Source organism: Salarias fasciatus, chromosome 1 (genome assembly GCF_902148845.1).
Source record: "Salarias fasciatus chromosome 1, fSalaFa1.1, whole genome shotgun sequence".
NCBI lineage: Eukaryota > Metazoa > Chordata > Actinopteri > Blenniiformes > Blenniidae > Salarias > Salarias fasciatus.
The window spans coordinates 8,192,847-8,218,820 of NC_043745.1; the positions used below are offsets into that span (position 1 = coordinate 8,192,847).

Here is a 25,974-nt window from a genome sequence, read left to right on the forward strand (position 1 = left end):
AGTGGTTTTGGTTATCTAAACTGTGACACAATAGTGAAGCTATAGAAAAGCTATAGATGAGATCAGAGAGCAGTGAAGTGTGTGTTCTGTTCTTTTGTGAAATTCTAAGCAGCAGGTTTTTGCTTTATACGCTACAGCAGGGAAGTGAAAACGCATAATTTGTACATTTTCGTTTCAAAGCATTTTTCCATTTACATTTCAGCATTCTGAAAACGATGCCTGTTTAAAAGGAAATATATTTTCACTCCAAGCACTTTTGTCGTTTAAATGGACACCCAAAATTTAGTGAAAGTTTTCCATTTTCACTTGAAAACATTTTCATTTAAACAGTCACAAGCAAATATAAACATGAATGCGTTGAACTTGAGGTCTAAAACCTTTATGACCAAGTGAGTATTTTCCTCACAAACCTTCAAACTAAAAAAAAAATAAACAGCTTATAAACAGTTTACATGTAGTTCATTATGTATTCGACACTGTATACATAAAAAAAAGCTGTTTTTCTAATTCAAATGAATGAAATCGATCATCTATAACACTGTTTCTCTCCTCCTTTCCCTCAGATCGATGAGCTTCCTGAAGGAGCCGTCAAACCACCTGCCAACAAGTACCCCATCTTCTTCTTTGGAACCCACGAAACGTACGATCTTTGACTTTACCGGGGAAGAAATCAGCTCCCGTTTTTAAACAGTAGCTTTTCTATATAAACACAGAGTTGCTTGTTCATTGATAACACGTCTGTCCCGTCATCATCAGTGTGCTTCACGCTTGATGACAGAATTTTACCCTTCAGTCTCAGCATTTCATAAATGTTTATTGTTTTCAAACCGGGCTGTTTTTTTGTCTGTTCTTGCACATGATCCCAGCAGTAATGAAAACAATAACAACTGTTTTTCTTTCTTTAGTGCTTTCTTGGGTCCAAAGGATCTTCTGCCCTACAAGGAGTATAAAGACAAATTTGGCAAGTCGAACAAGAGGAAAGGTTTCAACGAGGGCCTGTGGGAGATCGAGAACAACCCGGGAGTCAAGTTCACCGGCTACCAGGTCAGCTGATCTGTCTCTGTACCTGTTCCTCGTTCACCACTCAGGGAACCGTGGATCTGCAGCTTCACACTGATAAACGACTTCATTCTGCTTTTACTCCCGCAAAATAAAAGCCGTGTGTTTTTGTCTCGTGTGTGTTTGTTGTTGTGAAACAGACGATCCAGCAGCAGAGCTCTTCAGAAACAGAAGAGAGGGGCAACGCCGCCGACGGCAGCAGCGAGGGTGAGGAGGGCGACTCCATCGAGGAGGAAGACGACAAGGACAAGCTGAAGGAAGACAAGACCGGGTCCAAACGGAAAAAGACGGCCAGCTCCAAGGTACCGGCACCGGTACCAGACGTCCACTAACACAGGCTGGAACTGAAGGGACAACTGGATCGATCGTTGTAGTTTACTGTTTTCTGACACTTGCTCGGTAACCAGCTGTTCTGATGTGGCCAGTGCAGCTCGGTTTGACTTCCTAACTCAGCGACTTTCTCTCCGTTATAAAACGGCTGCAGATTAACTTCCAACAGTTCCACAAAGTGTCCAAAAAGATGAGTGGAGTTGTGGTTTTCCTTCATTGGGCTTCACATTGACCGACTGCGATGAGGTGGATCTCTGACAGAGCAGGAACATGTTGTCTGTCCTTCATGACTTTCCTCAAATCAGACTAGATAAACCAATACATGGAGTTTTTTCATGATGTTATAATGTGTTGTCGCTCTGCAGAACACAGATTCACTGATTTCACTGAAACAGGCTGAATTATGCTGTAAATACTCTCAGAGAACTAAATAAAGCCTTTCTGTTCATGAGCAGTCCTGGAAGGCCGCCTGGCTCGTTCCACCAGGTATGGATTTTGAAAGGAGGTCAAGCTGTTTGAATTTGTCCCGTTAGCCATCAGATATCCGTTTCCCTTCGCGGCGTCTGTCCCCAAAGTTCTGAGGTGAATGTCGACGACGGTCGTTGGTTTGAATCCCGTTGTGAAGGCTCCCAGTGCACTGCAGAGCTGAGCTCTGCCTCACTGTATGACAGCATCGCTGCTGTAAATGGAAGCAGCAGGCACACGCATCCTCTCCGTCGCCTAGCAACCACAGTTCCCTAGCAACCAGTCTCCATTACACACGGCATACGAGTGTGTGTGTGTGTGTGTGTGTGTGTGTGTGTGTGTGTGTGTGTGTGTGTGTGTGTGTGTGTGTAGCATCCAGGAGTCGTTGCTCATTTTTTATGCCAGTTTGAAACAAAGTACTCAGCAGTTAGTCTCAATTACTGCCTTTATTTTATTTTTACTGACACAGTGGTAACACACACAGACACGCGCGTGCGCTCACACACACACTGCAGGACGTCGTTGTGCGTCACCTTTGACATTCGAATGGTTTTCATCATTCTGTCACCCTTTTGTTGGAATCATCCACATGTGATCTGACATTATTGACAAAAAAAACCACATATTTCATAAAGAAATAGCATCTGAAACTTAATGTAATCAAAATCAAATCTCTATAACATACAAATATATTTTTTTATAAAATATGAAATATATAGTTTTATATATACTGTATATAAGATCAACCTTTCATATAAATATGGTATGTTGTGCACGGCGTCAGCCTGCCTCACTGTAACACTGAACAGCATTAAATTCTCCAAACTGAGAATATCTGTTAATTCTCCCTTTTTAATCAAACCGAACTGAGTTTAAGGAACAAACTTGATATTTCAATTTGTATTGTATTCCAGGTATAGCGAATTTGTGTCTCAAATCACACGTCATACAGTAGAATTTATTTGTGAAGAGATAAACCGAATGTGGACGAGACGGAGCGTAAACCCAGAGAGTTTATCATCGCGGATAATCACAACCTGCTGCTTTTCATGCTCCAGAAATCCTCCAAGCTGTCGAGGATCTCGTCCGGGGAGGACGACCTGGAGAAGGACGGGAAGGACGAGGACCAGAAGAGCGGCTCGGACGGCGGAGACGCCGACAACGACATCATCCAGAACACAGCCGACAGTAAGGTGGGGGCGCCAGGCGCCGTCAGCTTTACCTCCACCCTGAACTTGTGCCTGGAATCATCCCTGTCTGTGTTTTTTGCTGCTTCCCTCCCAGAACCAGCTGCTCATAGAGGAACATTAAAAGAGACGCGTGACGGGGACGTGGCTTTGTGCACCTGTGAAGTTTGAAAAGTGAACCTTCAGCAGGATTCCTCATCAGCGCCGCCTCCTGGCTGCCATCCTCACCTCCTCCTCGTCCTCCTCCTGTGTGTGTGTGTGTGTGTGTGTGTGTGTGTGTGTGTGTGTGTGTGTGTGTGTGTGTGTGTGTGTGTGTGTGTGTGTGTGTGTTGGATGCTCCATCACCGCTGCTGGCGGCGTGGGCATTCTGTCATCTTTCAGGCTGATTCAGAACTTGAGTTCCCCGGTGAGGCGCTGTGATAGGAAACGAAGCCCCGCCCATCGCGGACGCTCTGAAACACACCGCTGAAGATTTCTCATTCCTGAATGTTTGTAAGTCTCTGGTTCGAGGCGAAGAATATTTTAAGGGGCATTAGCTAGCTGAAGGCATTTCCCGCACTCTTTTGACCAAACGTTAGGGGCTGTGATGACTTTAATTGTGTTTATATGATGTTTTTTTTGTACTTTGGTCTAACGGACCAGGAAGAATCTTAACTCGTGAGGTGTGCCAGGTCGACAAGCTGTTAGATGACTGTAGGATATTGATGTCTGCTGTGGGTGGAGCTTTTTTCTCCATTTTAACTGTGATAGAGAGGAAAAAAGGCAGTGGAGTGTCATGTTTTGTAAAAGTCTGCCTGTGTGGGTTTTTCATGTTCAAGTGTATATTCTGAGCACCATGAAGCACAGAAAACTTCAGTAATAATCCAGAGCTCTGATGAAACAATGGCTCCATTATCATGTAGAGATAATGAACATATTCATTCATTCATTCATTAAAATTCTGTGGGCAGTGGACTCTTCTGATTGATATATCCATTAGAAATAGAAAAAAAAATACAATGAAATTCACTAAGTAGAAGGCCAATAAGTCCTGTTTGTAGATGCTGACTGTGAATAATCACGTATGGGTTTTTTTTTTGGCTTCATAAGGCGGCTCTTTAAAGGTGCATTAAGGAGTTTTTCAACTTTAAAAATACTTATTTTCCACCATAAATATGTTACACATTTTTAATGATGTGTACAATGTGCCCTGACATATTCATTGAAAGTACCTCTAACAGTGCTAAACTGTCACTTGAAAGTCACAGTGCCGGTCTGGCACCACAATTTTTTTTGGGGAGAATTTGAGAGGAATGACGTAATGTGTGCTCCGGCTGACCTGATTTAGTTAGGTTTCGTTTTGTCCGCCATTACTCTGCGAGATGCTTAGTGAGCAACAACTGAGCAGGATCTTCCAGAAAGTAAGAAAAGACTGGCTTCTAGCACTGCCACAGCTCCAGCACAGACCCCACCAGGTAAAAGAAACGTAAATTTTACTCGAGCGCAACTAAAAGAGCGAGGAAGGAGTTCCCCTCTTCCGTGCACGCAAGCCACAGGCACAGGTGTTTCACTAAGCTGCATTACGCCCAAGGCCTGCAGGGGGCGCTGTTTTGCATAAAACGTGCAAACTCCTTAATGCACCTTCAATACTGAACAGGTCTTCTGCTATAATGAGCAACTTATAAAACACAGGAAAAATTACATTTCTGTTGATGGAGAACAGAAGCAAACAGAGTGAGACACTGCAGCTGCTGTGTCTCTTTAAATGCCATGAAATACGTTTTCAAGGATGAACGTAAATGTAGCAACAAACCATGATAGTAGGCTGAGGCGGGCGTTCTGTGGAGTTGATTTAGGCTTAAAGATCTCTGTGTGAATTTCAGAGGGCCATTTGAACCATAAATGTATGTATTTCCAGTAAAATGGGAAGCATAAAGGGCGTGTCCAATAGAGATGTTCCGATACCATTTTTTGCCTCCGGATACCGATTCCGATACTTTCACTGTTGGTATCGGCTGATACCGAGTATACTGATCCGATACCAGTATATTATGAAATAATACCATGCCACACCGCTCGACTGTCACATGATTATCATTCTGGTAAGGCCTGGCTCAGGTTAAACCCTCTAAAACATGAATCAATACAGCAAAGTCAAGCCATTTATTTTTAAATAGAACAGGATAAAAAACAGCAGTACAAATGCAATTGAAGTAAATCAATCTAGGAATAATTATTTTCAATAACTTAAAGTGCAGCCCCAATATTTTTAAATTAAAAGGGAATTTAAAAAGAACAGTATTAAACAGTAGTGCAATGACAACTTAAATAAATCTAGGAATATATGTTGTTGCATTTTTAAATTAAAGTGCAGACACAATATTGTAAAATGAAGTCGTTTAGATAAAACAGTATAAATAACAGTAGTGCAACAGTAACTTAATAAACAAATCTAGAAATATATTTTTTAATTAGGGTGCAAACATAACATAGTAAAATAAACAGGGCGTTTAAATAGAACAGTAAAAAAATAGTTCAACAGCATCTTAAAAGATTACTTTCCAAAATGTTATCGCCAAAAACCAACCTATGAAGTTAAATCCAAAGAGCAGAAGCTGTACTCTTAAATAATAAAATAGGCTTCTTTAAGCTGTACATCTGTCACGTGATCCATTCTTCTTCTTCTCAAGAACAGCAGTTGCAGCACAGTAACACGGCAAAGAACCGTGTCAGAGCTAACAACCAGCAGATGGCAGTAGTGCAACCAACGGGATGCAAGCTGCCAAAACATCCCAGAAGAAGAAGGGTCAGTGCTAACAGAGCTAAAGGAGCTAACGGAACGGACCAGTACATAGATTACTAATTTAATTAATGACGTGGTATCGGATCGGTGCCTGGACTCCAGTACTCGCCGATACCGATGCCAGCATTTTTGGCAGTATCGGCGCAGTTTCCGATACTGGTATTGGAATCGGAACAAATCTAGTGTCCAACATGTGATTGACATTTTCAGTTGCTGTTTATGAGATCCCCAGCGGGAGACGCTGTAAAGCTGCATAATTCAGGCTGCACCATGATGTTTGAATATAAGATGTGTGATAACGTAACGAAAAATACAAACATTTGAGTAGATGAGGTTCATATTTTTATGCTTTGGGATTTTTTACTTCTAATAACAGTGCTCTTTCTCTTGCCCCAACTTTACACTTTAGCTCTGATAGAAGAAGAAGCAACTTGTTTACCTTTAGGTTTTGTTATTCTTCCTTCATTTCTATTTTTTTGCTTCTAACTTCTTTTGTAAAATGCATTTTGCCAGGTGATGTCGCCATAAAGATACATTTTGCATTATGCATCAGAAAGTGGGAGAGGTATTCAGGAATCCAAAGCAGAATTAAAAATTATCCTTAAATCTTAAGATATTTTATAACACTTTCCACAAAGACAACATTCCAATGTGAAAATATGCTCATGATGATAAATATTTGACAATTATGTATAACAGATGAAAAAGTAGCTCATCAGGAAACCCCTCATGTCTCTAAGTTATGAACTGTTATTGTAACAAGAAGAAACTACAAAATTAAAGTATACCATATAATTAGAGCTTGAGAACTAGGCTAATGGGTACAATTTTTAAAAAAAATACTGCAATTACTCAAAACAGGTAAAATTCAAACCCCAAAACTTAACAAGAAGACTGTAAAAATTGGCTGGATTTTTTTTTCTTTTCTTTTTCTTTTAAGTAGACTCAGTCATTCTCATATCCAACACAAACCGTTTGCCCGGTAAACAAGAGAAACCTTCATCAGTGTTGTTGGAAAGTGATTTATTATATGTACTCTGAGCATCACTTTCACGGTAGTTTGTTAAATATGCGTCACAATTGAACTCTAGCTGTGACCTGGAACCATGAGTAGAACACTGTCGAGTCACTGTCGTCACTCTGAGGCAGAATCGGGCGTCTTAACTTCACCCCGGTGCTTCGTTATAACACGTCCACTATATTTATCCAGGCTGTTGCAGACCCACTCGTTCTGTCACCAACACCCGTCAGTGTACAAACGCATCTGATAAGACCACCGTATATATATATATGCATACATATAAATATAAATATATATATACATATATATAATCTAATCTCCTACCGTCTATGATATATGTTGGTATTGCAGTGTACTGATCACTCTAGTTGTAGCTTGAAATAGGATTTTTTTTTAAACGAGGATAATTATGGGAGTGACTTAATGGAATATTCAGTAGCCGTCCAAACATTACCCATCACGCTATATGTTACTCATTTATGTAACCAGAAAAAAGATGAATGGAAGTACATAGATAAATGTATGGAGTGTTGTGCACAACAGGGTTACACATTGTAACTCCCTATTAACTCTATCTGTATATTTTACTTATGTTGTAGGATATAGGACCACTATTCTTACTGGGATTGCTCTAGATAACGGCTCATCTTTTTATGGAAAAGTGACACATCTGTTCTTCTGTGTACCTGTGAGATAGATCACTGTATATTTCAGAGCTTTTTATAGTGGCATGCCCTACTGTTGTTCTCCACAGCTTTATTTTACAAGTGTCCATCAGGCCTTAGTTAAAAATCTGATGTTTGTTGAAAACAAATATTCATTTTTAGTTTATTTCTGTTGCCTTTAAACATTTCCTTCCATGATGAGAGTTTATTGCAGTCATGATGACACTTGATTGCTTTTTTTACTTTTTTTTTTTGTCCTTATGGATACAGACCATTTCTTTTTAAATGATTATGAAACCTTCTCTTTGTAAACTTTTCCCTCCTCCTTCGACTCTTTGTTATGCTCGTATTCAGAACATGATTTGAGTTTTCCAAGTTTGTAATTTACGGTAAACTGTTTTTGCTGTTTATGGACGAGACTTTTACAAAATAAACTTATTGGAATGCAGAAAGAGGCTGTAATGCTGGTGTGCGCACGCACACACACACACACACACACACACACACACACACGCACAGTCTTGTATTTCTATCCTTGTGGGGACCTTCCATTGACTCCCATTCATGTCTAGCCCCTAACCCTGACCCTTACCCTAACCCTAACCCACACCACAACAAAGCCTAACCCTAAAGAAATGTTTTTGCACTTTTACTTTTTTCAGTAACAACAACATGGTCAAGAAAACACTGTTTCTCCTACTTAGGACCGGAAAAAGGTCCCCACAAGGCACGTCGTTCCACGTTTTGCTATCCTTGTGGGGACATTTGGCCCCAACAAGGATAGAAATACGAGAACACACACACACACACACACACACACACACACACACACACACACACAAGCGGCATGCGCACACAGATGTCTTTACCTATCACCTCAGTTTCCGTCCCTGGTGTTTAGTCCTCGTGCAATCTGTAACAGACACAACACGACACAACACTGAGACTCGAGCTGAGGCATCAGAGATGCTGCCACTTTACTGAAAGTCATACTATCAGAGGGAGTTTGGAAAAACACAACAGCTAGTTCAAGGAGATTTCTGGACATGTCACTGTATTTTGCACCAGACAAAAAATAAAAAATAAAAAAATAAAACAGTAGAACTACTTTATTAAACCAAGGGGGAAATTGCTGATAACGGCTAAGTTAAGATTGTAGTCATTTTATTTTTCCGAAAAAATTGACATTTCAGTCATGTGTACTCTGCATCAGTTTAAAGTTTAATTCTAAATTTTAAAATTAATTTCATGATGACACTGGGTTGTGTGCTACGGTGGCCCAGAAGGGTCAACGCCACAATGCTACTGAAAAAACCACATCCAAAGTGATCCCTCAGTGGTGGAAAGAACTGGCTTGTTTCTGGGGGACAGTGTTTTCTGGTGCAACCAAAGCAGAGCCAAATGATGGACAGCAGAGTACAGACACAACATTTTGACAATTTAAATATGGTTACCAAGATTCCTGATTTCTGAAAACATGTAATGACATTCATCACAATCATCGAGCAGCAGCATTTTACTTAACGTTTCATTAAACTCTCCAATAGTCAAAATAGTCCATCAGTACTACATTGCCCCCGGAAACAAAGTCAGAACTTTTAATGTCATCATTACACTGTTATTATTATTTCACAGACAACAGAAGGGATAAACATCACATTAACATAAACTGGCCAACAAAAGAAAAACATGCCAGGGGTCACGAGTAAAAAATTAGTAGTAGCACAATCTCATAAATTTAAGCTTTCTTGTTTTCATCAGCAGATATTGATTTAAAATACTTTTGCAGTGCTTTTGTGAAGACACAAAAAAGAGGTTTTTCTTTAGCACATTCACATTTTTGGGTATGAAAATTTACAAGCAAGACAAATGACTTTAAGTTTGAATAGAAATATTTTCAACTGCAGTGAGTCGGCAAAAAGCCCAAAAGTACACTTTGTGGCATAAGCTCAAATTTACCAAAGATATAATCCAAGATAAATGTTTTTCATTTGATGTTAATGTGGTATCAATCTCTTCTGTTACATGTTTCATGAATGAAAATAAGAAATAACAGACGGAACTACATTACCCAGCAGCACCGCGTGTGGCTCTCTGCGCAGTACCCGCGCGCAGCTTTGGCTCGTGCCGGGACCGGCGCGCTGACGGACACGCTGACGCACGCGCAGTCTGCAGCGGCATTTCGGCGGTGAAAAGGAAGGAGCGACGCAACCGGAGCGGCGCGGAGGCGAAACAGGGGCTCATAGCGACAACGCCAAGTTAGCGTGCTTCCCAGCATCGCGACAGAGAGCAGAGTTCGGGGACATGGCGGATAAAGAAGGTGCGGGGAACGGAAGCTCCCTCTGCGGGGTTGGCTCGCGTGCCGCCCGGTGCTCCGTTAGCATGACATGCTAGCTCTCTGTAGTGAAGTCCTGTCAAGACTCTGTGTTGTCTAATGAAGAAGAGGCAGATGTGCTCCTCTTCCTCCAATAAATGCTAATTTAAGTATGATTTATTAAATGTTTCTAACACGTGCTTATGCCTTCATTCAGTGTTTTGGATGTTTATAGGCATTCAGGCAAATGAATTACAGCTTACTGTCAAATTGCAATGAAATCAATCATAACAGCACGTTTCTATAGGTTATTGCAATAAATAGGGAGCTTCTGGGTATTCTCTAATGCTGAAACTAACTTTTCCTTTACTTCCAGTGTATGATGATGCAGTGGAGGAAAGGGTGATCAATGAGGAGTACAAGATCTGGAAGAAAAACACCCCTTTCCTCTACGACCTGGTGATGACCCACGCCCTGGAGTGGCCCAGTCTCACTGTGCAGTGGCTTCCAGATGTCAACAGGTGTGCAGCAGTGTCTCCAGATTAATGCACGTGATCCCAGCTGCACTTTGAACATTTGTGACATCTTCATTACTCTCCTTACCGCCACTGTCTGATGTGACTGCACCACATGTATAAAATAATCTACTAGATTTCTATTATCAAACTCTGGCGTTTATTTTTCTACAGAGCCATTCTGTCAACACCTCCATTTTCCTCACTGTCTTGTTTTGTTTTTTTACTGCCTATTTTTGCACATATCTAATAATTATGCTTCCTTTTATGTTTGTTTGCACAACAAATCCATGACTGGAGAATGAATTTATTCATCACAGAAGCAAGTGTTTGTTTGGCAAAGCCTGTGTTTATAGTTCATGTCGATGCTACTTGCAGGCCAGAGGGGAAGGACTACACAGTGCACAGGCTGGTTTTGGGGACCCATACATCTGACGAGCAAAACCATCTCGTGATTGCGAGCGTCCAGGTACCAAACGACGATGCGCAGTTTGATGCCTCGCATTACGACAGCGAGAAAGGAGGTAGGTGTGCAGACATTGTTATTTTGAGTAGATCAAAAAAATTACTATGTGTGAGTAGTGTTGATGTTTCTCAAATCAGGAACTGAGCAACACAGTGGCTTTGATAAATATGCAATACATCATGTAACTCTGTTACAGAGATTAGGCTCAGAACACCAGGAATATGTTACTGTTTTTGGTGATCAGCTGAGTCGTGTGTGTCCACTCTGTGTGCTTAAACCACTTCTATTCTGTCTCCTGTGTTTTCCAGCAGGTAGGTCATCTCGTGTGTAGGTGGGCTGGAATCTCTCCTATCCATTCTCCTGCCAGAGGTAGTATTAGCATGTTAGCACGCAACTGAACAATGTGAAGGTACAGTGAAAATCTCTAAAGCAGTACAAACACAGAGCCGCCATTGCTTCTCTTAATCAGTGAGGAAGAGATAACTGCTTTTTTGTTCTTCCATGAATCGTGACTGTTTCGAGGAGCTTATTTTCAATCATGTGCAGACAGAACAGGTGGATCTCTTATAGATTAGTGTAACTGGCAGTGTCACAGGTTTACTCTGGACTTCTGTTTTCTAAGTCCAGCTTCAGATAAACTACAGCCCGAGCTTGCTGTCTTTTCAGAGTTTGGTGGGTTTGGTTCCGTCAGTGGGAAAATAGAGATCGAGATCAAGATCAACCACGAGGGAGAGGTGAACCGAGCACGCTACATGCCGCAGAGCCCCTGCATCATCGCCACCAAAACTCCCACCTCTGACGTGCTGGTGTTTGACTACACTAAACACCCCTCCAAGCCAGGTGAGATCACCACTGATTACGAGTTTAGAACCGCACACATGCCTGCTCTGAAGTGAATCACACATTCTTATATACATTTGTTTTTTGTTTGTTTTTTTGTTGTTGTTTTTTTCCCAGATCCGAGTGGGGAGTGCAGTCCTGACCTCAGGCTGAAAGGACACCAGAAGGAAGGCTACGGTCTCTCCTGGAATCCAAACCTTAGTGGAAACCTGCTCAGTGCCTCCGATGACCATGTAAGTGAGAAGAGCCGAGGTTGAGCAGAAAACGTGCAGAAAGTGCTTGGAGAGGAGAGCTAACCTGATTACAGTGAGTCAGAGCAGAGCCGAAAGGGTTTTTTCCACCAGATCCACTTTAAGTCGACTATATGAGAAAATATATTAGATTAGATGACTCAAGCATTTCTGTGTGAGAAGAACTTGGATGCTTTAGCAGGTTGCAGTGACATTATTTCATTTAAATTGTCAAATATCATTAATTACTCCTCTAGAGAAAATCTCCTTCCTCTGTAAATGTGCTGATATTGTGCATGAATAAAGTTAAAATTCTGTGATTTGAAAGGTCAGAATTCAGACGTCCCCTGAATGTCACGTCAGGAGGGCGTCCAGTGTGAAACATGATCTCAGTCAGACGTATGGATCACACAGTCAGCTGTGATCAGAAGAATAAAAGACAATTATTGTCATGTTAGATAATGTTTCTGACTCATTAGCGCTCTGCGCTGCAACGCTCGAGCTCACTGTCCTGTCATTCGGCGTGGGAGTCAGCCGTAAAAATTAGACCAGTCACATAAGATCCATGTGAAATGAGTAATACTGATTCACTCATACTGATTTCAAATTAGAGCTGCAGCAAACAGTCTGACATTCAAACGTTCTAGTCATCAACTATTCGGTTGGTTAATTGACTTCTCTAAAAAAGCTGTTTAGCTAACTGGTCAGTTTTTCATTATTGTTGTTTATTCAAGTTGGTTGAACATGCAAAATGTAAAATAAAGAATATATTTGATATATGAAGATAGAAGTTTTTCCAGAAAGAAAGCAGAGTCTCTAATTTTCTGCATTTAACAACTCCTATCCAAACATAGTAAAATTTCATTACATATATGGATAAATAATTTAACATTTAACATGAATGAATCACAGTAAAGGGACATTTCATAAGTCTATGATGGCCTGTCTGACGCGCTTCCTCTTCTTATGTTGGTGCATTATTGTCATATGACCCACTAGAAACACCATTCTTGCGTTCAGTGTAGAATGATCCCACATGTTGGAGATGAAATTAAGGTGACGACTGTTGTGTATCGAGTTTGATTGTGAATTCGAATCCAGTTCAGTCACGTTGACGGAGGCCGATTTGAGTCTGACCTGAGTGGTAAAAGACCAGCTCCGTCCCGTGTAGAGCTGTTGGTGTCCTTCAGGGGAATTTGGCCGCCCGTCTGGCTTTTTCCTAGAGACAGCAAATCAATGAGACGTTCTAATTCAGATTACTTGAGCACATTTGCCTTGAGTGAAGGATAGAAATTAAGAATGCTTGTGTTTTCCTCCAGACCATCTGCCTATGGGACATCGGGGCCAGCTCGAAGGAAGGCAAGGTGGTGGACGCCAAGACCATCTTCACCGGCCACACTGCAGTGGTGGAAGACGTCTCCTGGCATTTGCTCCACGAGTCGCTGTTCGGCTCCGTCGCCGACGATCAGAAGCTCATGATGTGAGTCACTGATTGAGGCACTCCTTGTAATTGTGTTGTTTTTTTTTTTGTTTTTTTTTTGCTGTCTCTGACTTCTCTCCGTCCCCCACCAGATGGGACACTCGCTCTCACAACACCTCTAAAGCCAGCCACGCTGTGGACGCTCACACTGCCGAGGTCAACTGCCTGAGCTTCAACCCCTACAGCGAGTTCATCCTGGCCACCGGCTCCGCGGACAAGGTGAAGACGAGACGTCACAACACAAAGTCCTGCTCCACGTCAGTGATTATGTAAACAACACAACTGAGATCAAGCCGGATTTGTTTGTTTCTCTCAGACTGTTGCTTTGTGGGACCTGAGGAACCTGAAACTCAAGCTGCACTCCTTCGAATCCCATAAAGATGAGATTTTCCAAGTAAGGACTGCACAATACAAAGAGTTCGGTCTTGTTCATGTGTTTATACAAATGTGAACTTGTTTTAATTCCTCTAAATAATGGCAGAAACTTAAAATGTTCCTCGGCTTGCAGTGGCGTTTCTCCTGTGGCCTGTTTTACTCTAAACTTTGCAGAGCCAATCGACACTGACACCAAACACACTTCGATAAATATTTATTCATTCTGCAGCTTAATCCTATTTGACCTGCTCTGTGCTCGTTTCTATGGCAACAGCAGTGTCACTTCCCACATGACTGGGCCGGCTGTCGTGCTGCTGTCTCAGACGTTTGAAGGCCCTGAGGAGGTTTCTTTTCTTGTTCTGCTCATTAGGTCCAGTGGTCTCCTCACAACGAGACCATCCTGGCCTCCAGCGGCACCGACCGGCGTCTCAACGTCTGGGACCTCAGGTAAACATCCCCACCTCCGTTTAACGCTGGAAACAATATATATGTGAAGAGTCCTCTCCAGCTTGATGGACTTTGTTTCTTTTTTCTCCTGCAGTAAAATCGGAGAGGAGCAATCGGCAGAGGATGCCGAGGATGGACCGCCGGAGCTGCTGGTACGTCATCTTACTGTCTGACGGTTAACACCTCTCCTCCAGTTGTTTAGTTTTACTCTGCAGAAGTGCTTTAAGATGACTGTTTTATTATTTTTACATACTCATCGTTGACATTTTTATTTGTCAACAGTACAGCCTGGAACACACACCCATTTGAGCAACTATTTTGAGAGGAAGAATAGCAGGGAATTTTGATGTAGAGATTCTACATTTGTGCTTTTCGTGTCATGAAGTCCTAAATTAGACATGGAAGATCAGCTTGGTGACATTTTAATTACACAACTTTAAGATTCATGTCACCTCTGAGTGCCGAGTACTGATCTCTCACATCCATATCCTGACGGGTTGCCTTGCCCCGTGGGCCTGTTTACCCCTCTGAGGTTATTAAAGCACGTGTCCTTCCCTCAGTTCATCCACGGTGGACACACGGCCAAGATCTCAGACTTCTCCTGGAACCCCAACGAACCCTGGGTCATCTGCTCGGTGTCCGAGGACAACATCATGCAAGTGTGGCAGATGGTGAGTACAGCAACACACACACACACACACGTCAGCCGTGCACACGCCTGCTGCTCCTGCAGTCTCTTGCAGAAAGTTTGACCAGCTTGCAGGGAGGTATGTTTGATGGACTGTTCCACGTCTGCCTCTCCCTTCCAGGCGGAGAACATCTACAACGACGAGGAGCCGGACAACACGCCTGCTTCAGAGCTGGAGGCTCAGGGGTCGTAACCCTCCTGCAGCCCTGTCCCGTGTCGACTCCTCCTCATTCCCAGAGCTTCACGCCCAGTCCAGCCTCTCCTTTTCCCCCTCTGGCTTATCTCAAGTGCAACAGGAGCTGCTGGGGAGTCGGAGGCAGCTCAGACCGTTGGCTCCCGTCTCATTTTGCTTTCACCCAGGTACCTAAAAGCACAGAACGCTCGGAAAAAAAAAAAAAAAAAAAGATTTGAAACGCTGTCCCTGCTCAGGTGGTCTCTCCAGCAGTGTTTGTGGTGAACCAATGCAAAGTCACCAGAAACTCTGCAGACCAGTTAAATTTGAAAGGGCCAGATCGCCTTACAGATGCTGAGCTCCCCGAATGGTCTCCTGTCCGGCTGAACTCCGCCATCCTCCTCCTCCTCCGTTCGCGATATTGTTCCCAGCAGACATGTTTTGGTTCAGACATTCCCGGCTGCTTCCGCCTTCCTCCCATCAGGTACATCAACACTTTGGGTTCTGTGGGCCTGAGTAGGAGCGCTTGAGGGAAACCCACTTTCCTTTCATTTCTTCTGTTTGTTACATAATGTGAAAACGCAGTTTTGTTTCCTGCGCCACAAATTGCAATAAAGCTTTTGTAACTTTTCAAAAACAAGTTTGGGAATACTTTGTTTAAATCAATACTGTAAAGAAAAGATACAAAAACCCAGGTGTTACAAATTCTACAAAAAGTTTATTGAAAAGCAAGACAAGACTAGAAGAACATTGTACAATCAGAAGGGGGGGGTGGGCTCATTTTTTATTTAGAAGGGGAAAAAAGCTCTTCGACTCTCTAGTGACTCTCGCCTCGTTTCACAGTTAGTCTCACCTGCAGAGGTAGATTGTGACGTTACCTGAGAGTGAGTCTGGGGCCGAGGGAAACAAGGAGGAAACATTACCCAAATCTGCACGGTGTGGATCTTACAGACTACAGTAGAGTGGCTCTCAGGCCTCAACCTCACAGGAAGTGTGTGGTTTGTCTCGCAGGGAGAAGTTGAGATGATGCCCACAGATGCGGGACTGTCGCGTTATTAGAGCAGGACGCAGTGAGGCAGCGAGGTGAAAGTGTGACATCCAGGAAAAGTGCTAAATGACAAACTGAAGCGCGGCGTCTCTCCCTTGATGAGCCCCGAGAAGAGGAGGAAGGCAGACGTCACCACAAACGAGATCCGGAGCTGCAGGTACATTCACCTTATCGACCGTTTACACACACACCCCTCCGCTCACAATTCCTACTCATAAGAAATCCATATCTTTTAAAGAAAAGTAAATGACATTCAATAATAAAACTCATAGTTATTAAGTCACTCTGCTATCTTTCGTGTCGGTAATAACTCGTCGACTCGGCGCAGATTTTGTGGGAAATCGAACGACACGGTTTGGTTTGTGGACATTCAGTTTTCACGTCTTTACATCAGGTCATTCATTCAAACCGCCACTAGTTTTAAAGTTGATTCTAAAAGCCTTATAAACCAACTGCATTCAGCATCGCACCACAAACGACCAACCTTCAGTCAGCCACACACAGAGAGATACAATACTGATGATCGCTCTTGCACCGTCTTCCAGATTGCACAAAACAGGCTGAATCCTTTCCAGTCCATCACTTTACCACGCTTCTGTCAGGGCCGTTATCAGTACAGTACTGTACAAACCAGGAGGTTTCAGAGACACTTAAAACAAAAACACTTCTTAGCACAGACATATTTAACTTATCAATTTTTGTTTACCTTTCTTCCGTTCAGTCTAGGTTGATTTTAACGCACAGCAGGAAATAGCTCAATCAGATGTTGATTCAAGTTGCCGCCTTAAGAGATGAGTGCTGCTGCAGTGAGGGTCTGGAGAAATGACGGCAGGAGGCTCAGGCTGCGTCTGAAGCACCAAGACCTGCATGTGCAGCTTCAGGCGATTTCATTCATGAACTGATGGGACAGAGACCGTTTGGCGTCAACAATGCGGCAAACTGACTCGCTCGCCGTTTAGACTGGTGTCGGAAAAGGTGGCGTCATTGGTCCTCACTTCAGAAGAGAACTACATCTCTTTCAGCCAATCAGATCGCACGCTGGCTGGAAATACAAACATGATGGTATGTGATGAGAATTTCCAAAGAGATTGCGAGCCCAGAGAGCAACTTGAAGAGGGAAACGAAAAAAACCAGCCAATTAGACTTTGAGTACCTTCAACCGGACTGCGTGACGTCTTATGAAAATAGTTATGCTAGAAAACAGGGAGTACGAAGTGCTCGCCACAAAGCCAATTATTCCAACCCATGTAAATGTAATAACCGAGTTCTCACGCTAGAGCACAAAAAGAGGGGCTTGTGTGCAGAAGACTGTCTAGAACTTATAAAGACAGGAAATCTATCTCCATTGAGGATTGTTTCACTGGAGGCTCCTTCAGTCCTGCTGCGAGCTGCTGGCCTCTGCAGGCTGGCTGCTCGGCTGCGCAGCAGCAGCAGCAGCCGTGGCGGTGGTGGTGGTTTCGTGGTCAGCAGCCAGTACCGGGTCCAGTTCAGGTGGTCTGGGAGCTTGGTGGATGCCCCCCGACTCCAGGCCGTCGCTCTGTGCCGAATCCTCGGAGTCGTCCTCCTCCTCTCCCTCCTCCTCGGCCGACGGCTCCTGCGGCGTGGCTTCGGGAGGCGCCGCGCTCTCCTTGTCTCCCTGCTCCTGGAGCAGGCTGAGCCGGTTGTTGAGGTCGTTCCTCTCCTTCTGCAGAGCCCTGCACAGCCGCTCCAGCAGCTCCAGCTTCCCCTGCAGCGCCTTGAAGTGGCCGTCCCGCAGGGTTTTCTGCAACACAACGTCAGCGTTCAGGCTTATTTCTCATTTAGAAAGTGTGACACCAGGTTTTGAAGCTGGAACGAGGAGTGAAAGACCTGGAGAGATTTATCAGAGCGTGAAGACATCAAGACTAGAAGCTCCCTGGCCTGACTTCTTGTCATGCAGCTTCCCACCAGCAGTTTTTAAACAACATGGTGGGAAATCAAGATGTGTCCTATCACAAACCTGAGAGGTACATTTAAAATTCCATGTGTTAAATATGGATTCCTAAAACATACTGAATTAAAAGCTACTGTATTTTTCAGGCTATAAGGGGGACTTAAACTCCTTTAATTTTTTCAAACACTGACAGTGCGCTTGATGTATGAACGACACGGCCACCACAGTCAGGAGCCTGGTGGTGTGACGAGTCCCAGAGCCAACAGATGGCGGTCATGCAACCGTTGGGATGCCACCTGCTGAAAAGCCCAAAGAAAGAAGGACGCCACAACGGCGCCTGTTAACATCACTTAATCCGCCTTATTACTGATTTACATACTTTATATTGTAGCATCGTTGCTGTATTTATTATTTCTTACCGGTACGTTGTGCTCTGTGAATTCCTACATTTTCAATTTATCTGAGCACACAGCTGTGGCGTGAGTGGCTGGGAGGGAGCAGGGGGCGGGACCAGGAAGTGAGTGTGTGCATGTGTGTCGGAGCGAGAGCAGCCTCTCAACTGTTTTTTCTTCAGGTTAGATTGTTGTTTTGCTGTAGTGTTGCCGTGGTTACAGCCACAGTAAGTTCTGAAGCTTAATAAAGCAGGATTAAGAATCCAACTCGTCTTTCTGTCAGCTGATCCGCTGGACGTTACATTATCGTTACCTGGGGTGTGTTATGGCCCGAAAAAAATTGCACCCGTTTCTGCAACTTAAGGCAGAACTCATTTAAATGTGTGAGCAGGTGTTCTGAAAGGACACGCAGGATGTTGTGACCACAGCGGGTTTGAACTTTGACCCCGTTTCCAGATGCAGCTCTGTGATTGATGACACCACAGCAGCTCCTGTTGAGAGCACTCAGGCCTAATCTGCAGGAAAGGAATATTTTACAGGCCATGTTCACTGGACTTCTGTCTCAGTGTGGAGCCGACTCTGAGGGGAGGACACAGATACGGTTAATCTGGAGTATATTTTGGACGATGTTGTTTTAGATGAAGCGACTGTTCCGACTTGTGGATCGCTGCCAACAGACACAGCAGAGCTGTGTCACTTCCTGAAGACGTATGGCATGAACCGGACACAGTATGAGTTGGTGGTTTTAAACTTGTTTTTTCTTGGATTCCCCTGAGAATGCTTCTGAAAAAAGGCTCTGAATCCCCTCACTTACCTCAGATATGCCAAACATACAGTGCAGCCAAACGCTGCTATTGTCATCCAACAAAAAGAAGCTTTCTAGCAAGGATCTCATTATGGTTTTCTCTGACAGGTACAAGTAATTTTTTTTGGCAACGTTAGAGCAGCAATTCACTGTGAACCAGTCAAGTATTTAATCTTTCTTTCCTCGCTGGCAGCGACTGTTTTTCATTTCCTTTGTACTGCCAAGACCCTCCACCACAGAGAGAGTGCAACACGAGGCTCACCTCCTCTGCCATCTGCAGCAGGGCCTGGTTGTTGCTCTCCCATTTGGTCCTCCACTGCGTTGTTTCCTTTTCCAGCTTCTTGATCTTCTTGGTCATCTGGAGATGAAGCCACAAAGTTAGCGTCCAGCAGGGGGCACCGCTGAGATTCAAGCTTTTCAGTCGCTCACAGAGAAGAGACCACTTCACTACCCTCACCTTCTCCATCTCTTGTCTGAAAGTGGTGAAGACCTCGTTACTTTTCGCCAGAGTGCTCTGGAACTCCTCAAACTTGTCCATGTAGAGAGAGAGCTGAGGAACGGAGACATCCACACGTCACTCTCACACCGTTCCAGCCACGGCGTGGGCGTTCTGATCCGGGGGAGAACCGTCTGCATGTGTACCTGCTGCTTGAGCTGCGCTTCCTGCTCCTTCATCAGCTCACACTTGCGTCTGGACTCTGTGGCGTCTTTCAGCAGCTGAAGTGTCACAACAAGTCGGGCGTTAAAGACATCATGTTTTACTCACGCAGAGATGCTGCCACGCAGAAAGAGGCTCTCACAAAGTCTCGCTCCAGCTGCTGCTTCTCCTCCACTTCCTTCATCATCTCTGTGATTCTCTGCAGCTTGGCGTCCATCAGCTGCTGCTGCAGCTCCTTGTGCTTGAACACTTTGTCGATGTGCTGTGAAGAGACATTTCCATCAGGAGGAGCAGCCACTGCGACCACTTTTATCACATCTCGATTCAGCACGTGACGCATGAAGCAGAATTAAAGGTGCAATAAGTAATATTACATCACATAATGCACTTTTTCCTCCTCCAGTGTGGATTTTAACATCATAGAGCTTAAGTATCTGTCAACATGCTCTGGCTCGCCGGGCGGTGAGCCTTTTCCCTGCGACAGACGCGTCTCACCTCCTCTCTGAGCTCGTACTGCTCGATGAGCTTCTTGAGCTTGTCGGCCAGCTCCATGTTCTCCTGCCTCAGCTTGATGTTGTGGGCGCTGTGCTGATCCATCTGCGCCTCAATGTCAACCAGGGTCAACTGGAAGTGCTGCATGGCCTCCTTCCGCTGCTCCTCGTACTCCCGGGACCGCTGGGCGTTCTCCTCCTGCCGGGTGTCAGAGAGGAGGGGGTCAAAGCACTGAAACCACCCCCGATCCAGCTTCACCTTGTGGCAGCGTGACGGCTACCTTCAGCGTCTTGTTGTGCCTCTGCAGCTCCCGACACAGACTCTCCAGCTTGCTGCGGGCCAGGATGGCCTTGCTGTGCTCTCCCTGCAGGTGAACCTTCTCCTTCACGATCTGGGACTGCTTCTTCTGCAGGGCCTTCAGCTGCTTCTGCATGCAGCGGCTCTCCTCCAGCTGAACACAGCACACAGTCACGTCACACACCGTCATCAGCGCTGGAGCAAGCAAAAAGTCCACTCCACTCTGGACATCTGCCATGGACTGATTGTACACTTTGTCCCATTTGTCAGGTTTTTATTGGCTCCCATTATCTGACACCAGTAATATAACAGAGAGCAGGGCTGTGATAACTTACAGATACAGGTCCTGTTCAGTGTGATCCTGCATGACCTTGTTAATGTCTCCTATCTGTTCAATCCCTCATGTTGCTTTTATGCATTCATCAAACTTACACACTGCGCTGCCTGTGAAGGCCTGACGGACAGTTGGCTCACAGCTGCTTCGAACCATTTAACTCAGCTCACACATCCGGAGGCTGGAGCCACATTAACCGTTAGCTGCTCGGTATCTGTGATTTCAGAATCCAAGAAGACGCACTCACAGGCCTGACTGGCCTCCATTCAACTCACCAGGTCTGCATACTTCTTGCACAGAGCAGCGAGTTTCTCCTCAGGAGTGGCCAGAGAGTTGAGAGCTTGCATCAGAAGAACCACCTCTTTTCCTGGAACACGACAGAGACGCAGGATGAATCAGAGAGAGTAAACAAGAGGCTTAGAAACAAAACAATGAAATAAACACAGGCTGGTTAGCAGGGAACTGCTGTAGTTTATAATCTAAACTACTTTTCAGAACTGTTCAGTTGTGGGGTCCAACTTCACAGGAGCCATTACGCTGGTGTTGACGTGTACAGTTCTGATTTTCACACCAGTGATCTAAACAACTTAAACATTAATTAAACTACATACAAAGAAATACGGATGTTTTATTTGATGGCTCTTTTGTTTATCTTAACAAAACAATGTTACAGTGACAAAAAGATTATTATTTTTGATTATTTTCCTTCATCTGTAAGAAACATGCAGGATCAGAGCCGAGCGTGTGGATTGTGCCTTCTAGATAACCTGGGCAGAGAGCTGTGGGCCACATCGCCCTGCAAAGCTGTAGACACTGCCTACAGTTCCCTAAGTGCTGACAGGATGAGGAAAAGGTCCTCTCAGGACGCCCACTGCTTAACCGGTCTCTGACGTCCCCCGTTACATGGTCTGCAGTTGCGTCTCAACTTGATGTTGCAGAACATCAGCAGGAGGTTTCTCTATGCTCCACCCGAATGTCAGGTGGAGGTGCCAGAAGCTCCACACAAGAACTAGCAAATTCTTCAAGAACACAACCAATATGCTCAACTCTGCAGCTCATCTCGTAAATGCATATTCTTCACTTAAAAGAGAACCGATCAGGCTTTCTGATGAGTAATGAAGAAACGATCGACCAAACATGAACTTCCTTACTCTTCGTGTCAAGTTTAGAACTACAAAGTTGTATTTGGTGGGGGTGAGCCATAAAACATCAGCATTTAATTCACCCAGTTTCATCAAAAACATTCTCTTGATCCGAAGATCAGTCATCTTTGACACAATGTAAATACAACCACACCTGTGCACTCACTATTTTAGCCTGAATTAAAATGAGCTAAAACAGAGAAGTCTCCTTATTAGTAATCGTCAGCACGTCACCCTATGAACATTAACAGGTCTCATTGATGTTTTATAGAGAAAGCTTCAAGTCTAACCCAGTAATAGTTACTCTAATACAACACAGATGCTGTGTAGCACACCACACGGTGTGGACTGGTGCATTTCTGTGACTGGAGGCGTGTCTCGGGAGCCATACCGAAAGCCTTGTCCTCTGCGGTCTTCACGTCTCCTCCGGGATCGAGCTCCGCCTCTCCCAGGTCGCTGGGGCTGTCCTCCCTGCCCGGAGTCTCCCCTCTCTCCTCATCCGTGCAGCACAGGCCCAGCGTGAAGTCGGCCACCTCCTCCTGATAACGCATGGCAGAGTGTCACTGAGTGGCTCTTTAAAGCAGAATGTTATCACCCACGGGCTCTGCTGAGACTTCCTGCATTTACTTCACTGTTCACACACTTTTTCTAGCTCCATTAATGTTCTTAAACATCAGGTTTTACTTAAACTGTGGTTTCTCACCGCAAGATAAGAGCAATAATTCCCAAAAATGTACTTGTAGCTGAGTGATGTAGCACACAGAGTCTGCTGACATCAACAATCAAATGTCTCTCAGGTTTTCTCCTGGTATTTATTATCTGATCAGACAGTTTAAATTCCGTTAAGGCTGTGAAACTCAAGCATTACAGCAGCACCGGGGCTAAAATGAACAGAAATAGCAAAAAGATGGACTGAACTGTGATACTTCAGGTTTATTAGCACTGTGAATTCAAAATAACAGAGCCTGAAATATAACAGAAAAATGGGATAATTAAAAAAAAGTGTGATTAAAAATGTTCTCTTTAACTGACTGAACTATTTTTCGGAAAACCAAGTTTCAAGACATCATCTCCTGGAGAACATGACCACATATCACAATTGATCTATTGCCATGCAAGTATCTACCTGACACGGGCTGTCCAGATCAGAGGGAGAGTCACTGCCTCCCACAATCCTTCTGCTCCCCACGTCGATCTCACAAACCCCCGTCGAATCCATTAGTGTTGATCACTGAGAACGGAATGCTTTGGTTAAGTATACACATGAGAAATCACCATGTGGCAAAACTACTGTACTGACTAGCAAGGAATAGATCACACAAAACCACCAAATCCTGCTGAATACACAGTTTGAGATGTATAGACGGGTATATGTTACTAATCTGACAGCTCCATTCACCCCCATATGGCTATCCTCATATCACATTTCTTTAGAAACATTTCTCTCTCTCTCTCTTCACACACTATAATCCCCTGTATTGTACAGTACTGCGAGTGAAAGGGGCAGTGTGGACTTTGTGTGGGTGAAAATCTATTGAGGCCACAGATGTAGCTTCTTTTGTGGGGTTATGTGGAAACACTTTGGTTGAGTCTGTTCAGCAATTTAGAAGAAATTAGAGTCACTGCACATTGGAATTATTTTAGTGATGCTGTAATTTGGAGACATGTCTATTGTTACCCATTTCAAATATGCATAAAATGATCTATAAGGCCAATAATTCATTAATTTGAGGACACTTTATTAAGTGTAGCCCAGTGTGTCAACAGATATCTGTCTCTCTACAGTGTACAGTAACACAGATCTGTAGCTTGGAAAAGACAGTCTCTGTCTTCACGTGAAAGTGATCAGAAGCTCCTGGGGTTGTTAGGTGGAGGAAGACTTTTGTAAAGAGCACACATCAGGAGCATAACCACGTGTGTACAGCTGCAGGCTGAACACATTTCTGCAGATGGAGGAGGATTACACTGCCGCTCAGTCCAAAAAGAATCCCTCCATGTTTAGGAAAAAGCCAAGTGTTTAGTACAATAACAGTAAATATAAGAGTAGGTAAACACGGGAAAACTGAAGCAGGGTCAACGTGTATTTTCAAACATGTATTCTGTATTTATAAAGATGGAGAATTTTGTTTTATTTACCACATGCATGACTCACAGGTAACTCACGGAAGTTAGCCATCGAGCTAGCTTACCTCCTAATTAATACGTGACATTACAACACTAAATGTTAGTTCAATTACTTTGATTACGGTGACATCTTGTGACAGTGCCGCCAGAGATACATCCAGAGCGTGGATGTAATTTTACGAGTGTATATGGAACATCTCCAGCTCTCAAACATGGAGCACACCGGGGTTAGCTGGTTAGCTCCGCCGCTTCACTCCATGTGAGGACAGTTCAGGACAACCTCGAATCACACAGATAACCTCAGTGTACCAGCAGTCTTAACACATTTGTGTGGAAGACTTCACACAGTACTTAATGCCGACGGTTTCTATTTAATTATTTCATTCTAATCAAATTACACGTGTGTTACTGATGAGTAAAACAACCTAACCAAGTTCAAAAAGTTTAAAAGACACAGACAACTATGCTAGTTTACTAACTTTACTGGAGCCGAATTTAAAAGATAACACTCAGAATTCGAACAAAACACTTAAAGTTGGTGTTAGTAGTGGTTTGGCTCAACAGGTGAGCCGGGAAGCCGAAAAGTGAGCAGACTGTGAAGGGACTCTGGTGTGACGTTCTCCCGACTCTGAACAGAACGGCGCGTACGAGGCTCATGGTAGCCTCGAAGCTAACACAGCACGCATTTCATCAACGTTTACTCTCCAATCCCTCACTTCCACACAAGGCAGATGTTATCACGGACAGTAAAGAGCAGCCGATGAATTAACAGCCTCAGATGCCGGAGGGATGTAACACATTAAAAACAGCTATTGTTAAAGGGGCTAATCCTGTGCTAAAGGCTAGTTGGCGACTAGCCCTGCTGGCTAACACTGGAAGTGAACTTAACTTCAGCGAAGGTGAAAGTAACGCGCTCAGTCTGACAGAGGTTAGTTTACAAAGTGTGTGGATGTGATAGAAAGTAAGCACGATACAGTACCAGCGGGTCAGGTCTGAGACTGAAGTCCGCACACCGTTCACCTGTGTGTGTTTCACTGTGGATGAAGCAGGAGAATCAAGTTCACCTCCTATATCGCCACCGCTTCCGCTTTTAACTCTTCAAAATAAAACCCTCGCCAGCGCGTATCCGCTTAGATTGATTACTAAATTCACAGTTCTCTCTTTTAGGTGTGCGTTTTCAAGTAGGCAAAAAATGCATTATTGTTTTTATATATTTACAATGAAACACTGTAACACAATCCCTCGTGTATTCACTTTTGACGTTTTAATTTGAAGCTACCGAAAATATTCTTAACATGTTTGTTGCTGACGCAAGCGGCTTGACGCAGTTCAAGGCGAAAAGCAAAAGCAAAAGCAGAGAGCGCTCCTGTTTCCGGGACGGCAGGGAGGGAGGACAACAACATCAACAACAACTTAAAAATTGCTCAACCTCTGTGGTTATCTCATGAAAAACAGCTGGAATCTTTATCACAGTCTCATCTACCTTTGCTTTTCCAAACAGAGCAATGTACAGATGCCAATCTTATTCTGTCTTTATTCTCAGTGTTCATTAAATGCTGCTGACTGAAATCAACTCACCTACATATGCAGATAATAAGCTTTTGAATATTATCCACACAGAGATTAAGAATGGGAAAAAAAATCTCACATGTCCAAAATGACATGTCATGTTTATGTCTCCCAGTGCTGGTTGTAATGAAGGCTTTCTTAGGAACTTATTACAATGCAATAAAA

At 43.8% G+C, this 25,974-nt stretch overlaps 3 protein-coding genes across 5 annotated transcripts in view; 2 read left to right on the top strand and 1 right to left on the bottom strand.

The window, feature by feature from the left end:
• The window catches only part of hdgfl3 (HDGF like 3), a 4,679-nt gene extending 1,512 nt beyond the window's left edge, over positions 1-3,167 (top strand). Inside the window, exons 2-6 of the mRNA XM_030096873.1 lie at positions 564-640; positions 906-1,044; positions 1,200-1,361; positions 2,913-3,047; positions 3,139-3,167. Of these exons, the coding sequence (XP_029952733.1) occupies positions 564-640; positions 906-1,044; positions 1,200-1,361; positions 2,913-3,047; positions 3,139-3,165 (540 nt within the window). The 3' untranslated portion in view covers positions 3,166-3,167. The remainder of the gene's footprint in view (positions 1-563; positions 641-905; positions 1,045-1,199; positions 1,362-2,912; positions 3,048-3,138) is intronic.
• Positions 3,168-9,663: 6,496 nt separating this feature from the next.
• On the top strand, positions 9,664-15,332 carry LOC115391732 (histone-binding protein RBBP7). 3 transcript variants are annotated; one of them, XM_030096070.1, is made up of 12 exons: positions 9,664-9,829; positions 10,200-10,344; positions 10,717-10,862; positions 11,429-11,644; positions 11,762-11,877; positions 13,194-13,354; positions 13,447-13,573; positions 13,671-13,748; positions 14,100-14,176; positions 14,271-14,328; positions 14,737-14,847; positions 14,986-15,332. In XM_030096070.1, exons 1-12 carry the CDS (start codon positions 9,814-9,816, stop codon positions 15,055-15,057), a joined length of 1,323 nt encoding a protein of 440 aa, XP_029951930.1. In that variant the 5' UTR covers positions 9,664-9,813; the 3' UTR covers positions 15,058-15,332. The 3 variants fall into 3 exon arrangements, with proteins under 3 accessions (XP_029951930.1, XP_029951937.1, XP_029951946.1); XM_030096077.1 differs by having other exon boundaries at positions 9,665-9,829; positions 11,468-11,644; XM_030096086.1 differs by having other exon boundaries at positions 9,665-9,829; positions 11,471-11,644.
• A 402-nt stretch (positions 15,333-15,734) lies between these two features.
• Positions 15,735-25,304, bottom strand: txlng (taxilin gamma). The gene is made up of 11 exons (XM_030096418.1): positions 25,220-25,304; positions 23,243-23,347; positions 22,508-22,655; positions 21,250-21,341; positions 20,624-20,794; positions 20,347-20,541; positions 19,994-20,113; positions 19,836-19,910; positions 19,651-19,743; positions 19,456-19,551; positions 15,735-17,846 (listed from the first exon to the last, which is right to left on the bottom strand). The coding sequence occupies exons 2-11, from the start codon at positions 23,333-23,335 to the stop codon at positions 17,457-17,459; spliced, it is 1,473 nt and encodes a 490-aa protein (XP_029952278.1). The 5' UTR covers positions 23,336-23,347; positions 25,220-25,304; the 3' UTR covers positions 15,735-17,456.
• Between the last annotated feature and the right edge of the window lie 670 nt (positions 25,305-25,974).

What these genes read in the sequence shown, in the direction of transcription:
- LOC115391732 (XM_030096070.1), top strand. An exon ending in TGGCTTCCAGATGTCAACAG is followed by an intron (nt 10,345 to 10,716) that starts GTGTGCAGCAGT and finishes TGCTACTTGCAG; the next exon opens with GCCAGAGGGGAAGGACTACA. An exon ending in GACGATCAGAAGCTCATGAT is followed by an intron (nt 13,355 to 13,446) that starts GTGAGTCACTGA and finishes GTCCCCCACCAG; the next exon opens with ATGGGACACTCGCTCTCACA.
- txlng (XM_030096418.1), bottom strand. Translation starts at nt 23,335, where the DNA reads ATGGATTCGACGGGGGTTTGTGAGATCGACGTGGGGAGCAGAAGGATT. An exon ending in GCAAGAAGTATGCAGACCTG is followed by an intron (nt 20,795 to 21,249) that starts GTGAGTTGAATG and finishes TGCTGTGTTCAG; the next exon opens with CTGGAGGAGAGCCGCTGCAT. An exon ending in TGCTGCAGATGGCAGAGGAG is followed by an intron (nt 17,847 to 19,455) that starts GTGAGCCTCGTG and finishes GTTGTGTTGCAG; the next exon opens with AAAACCCTGCGGGACGGCCA.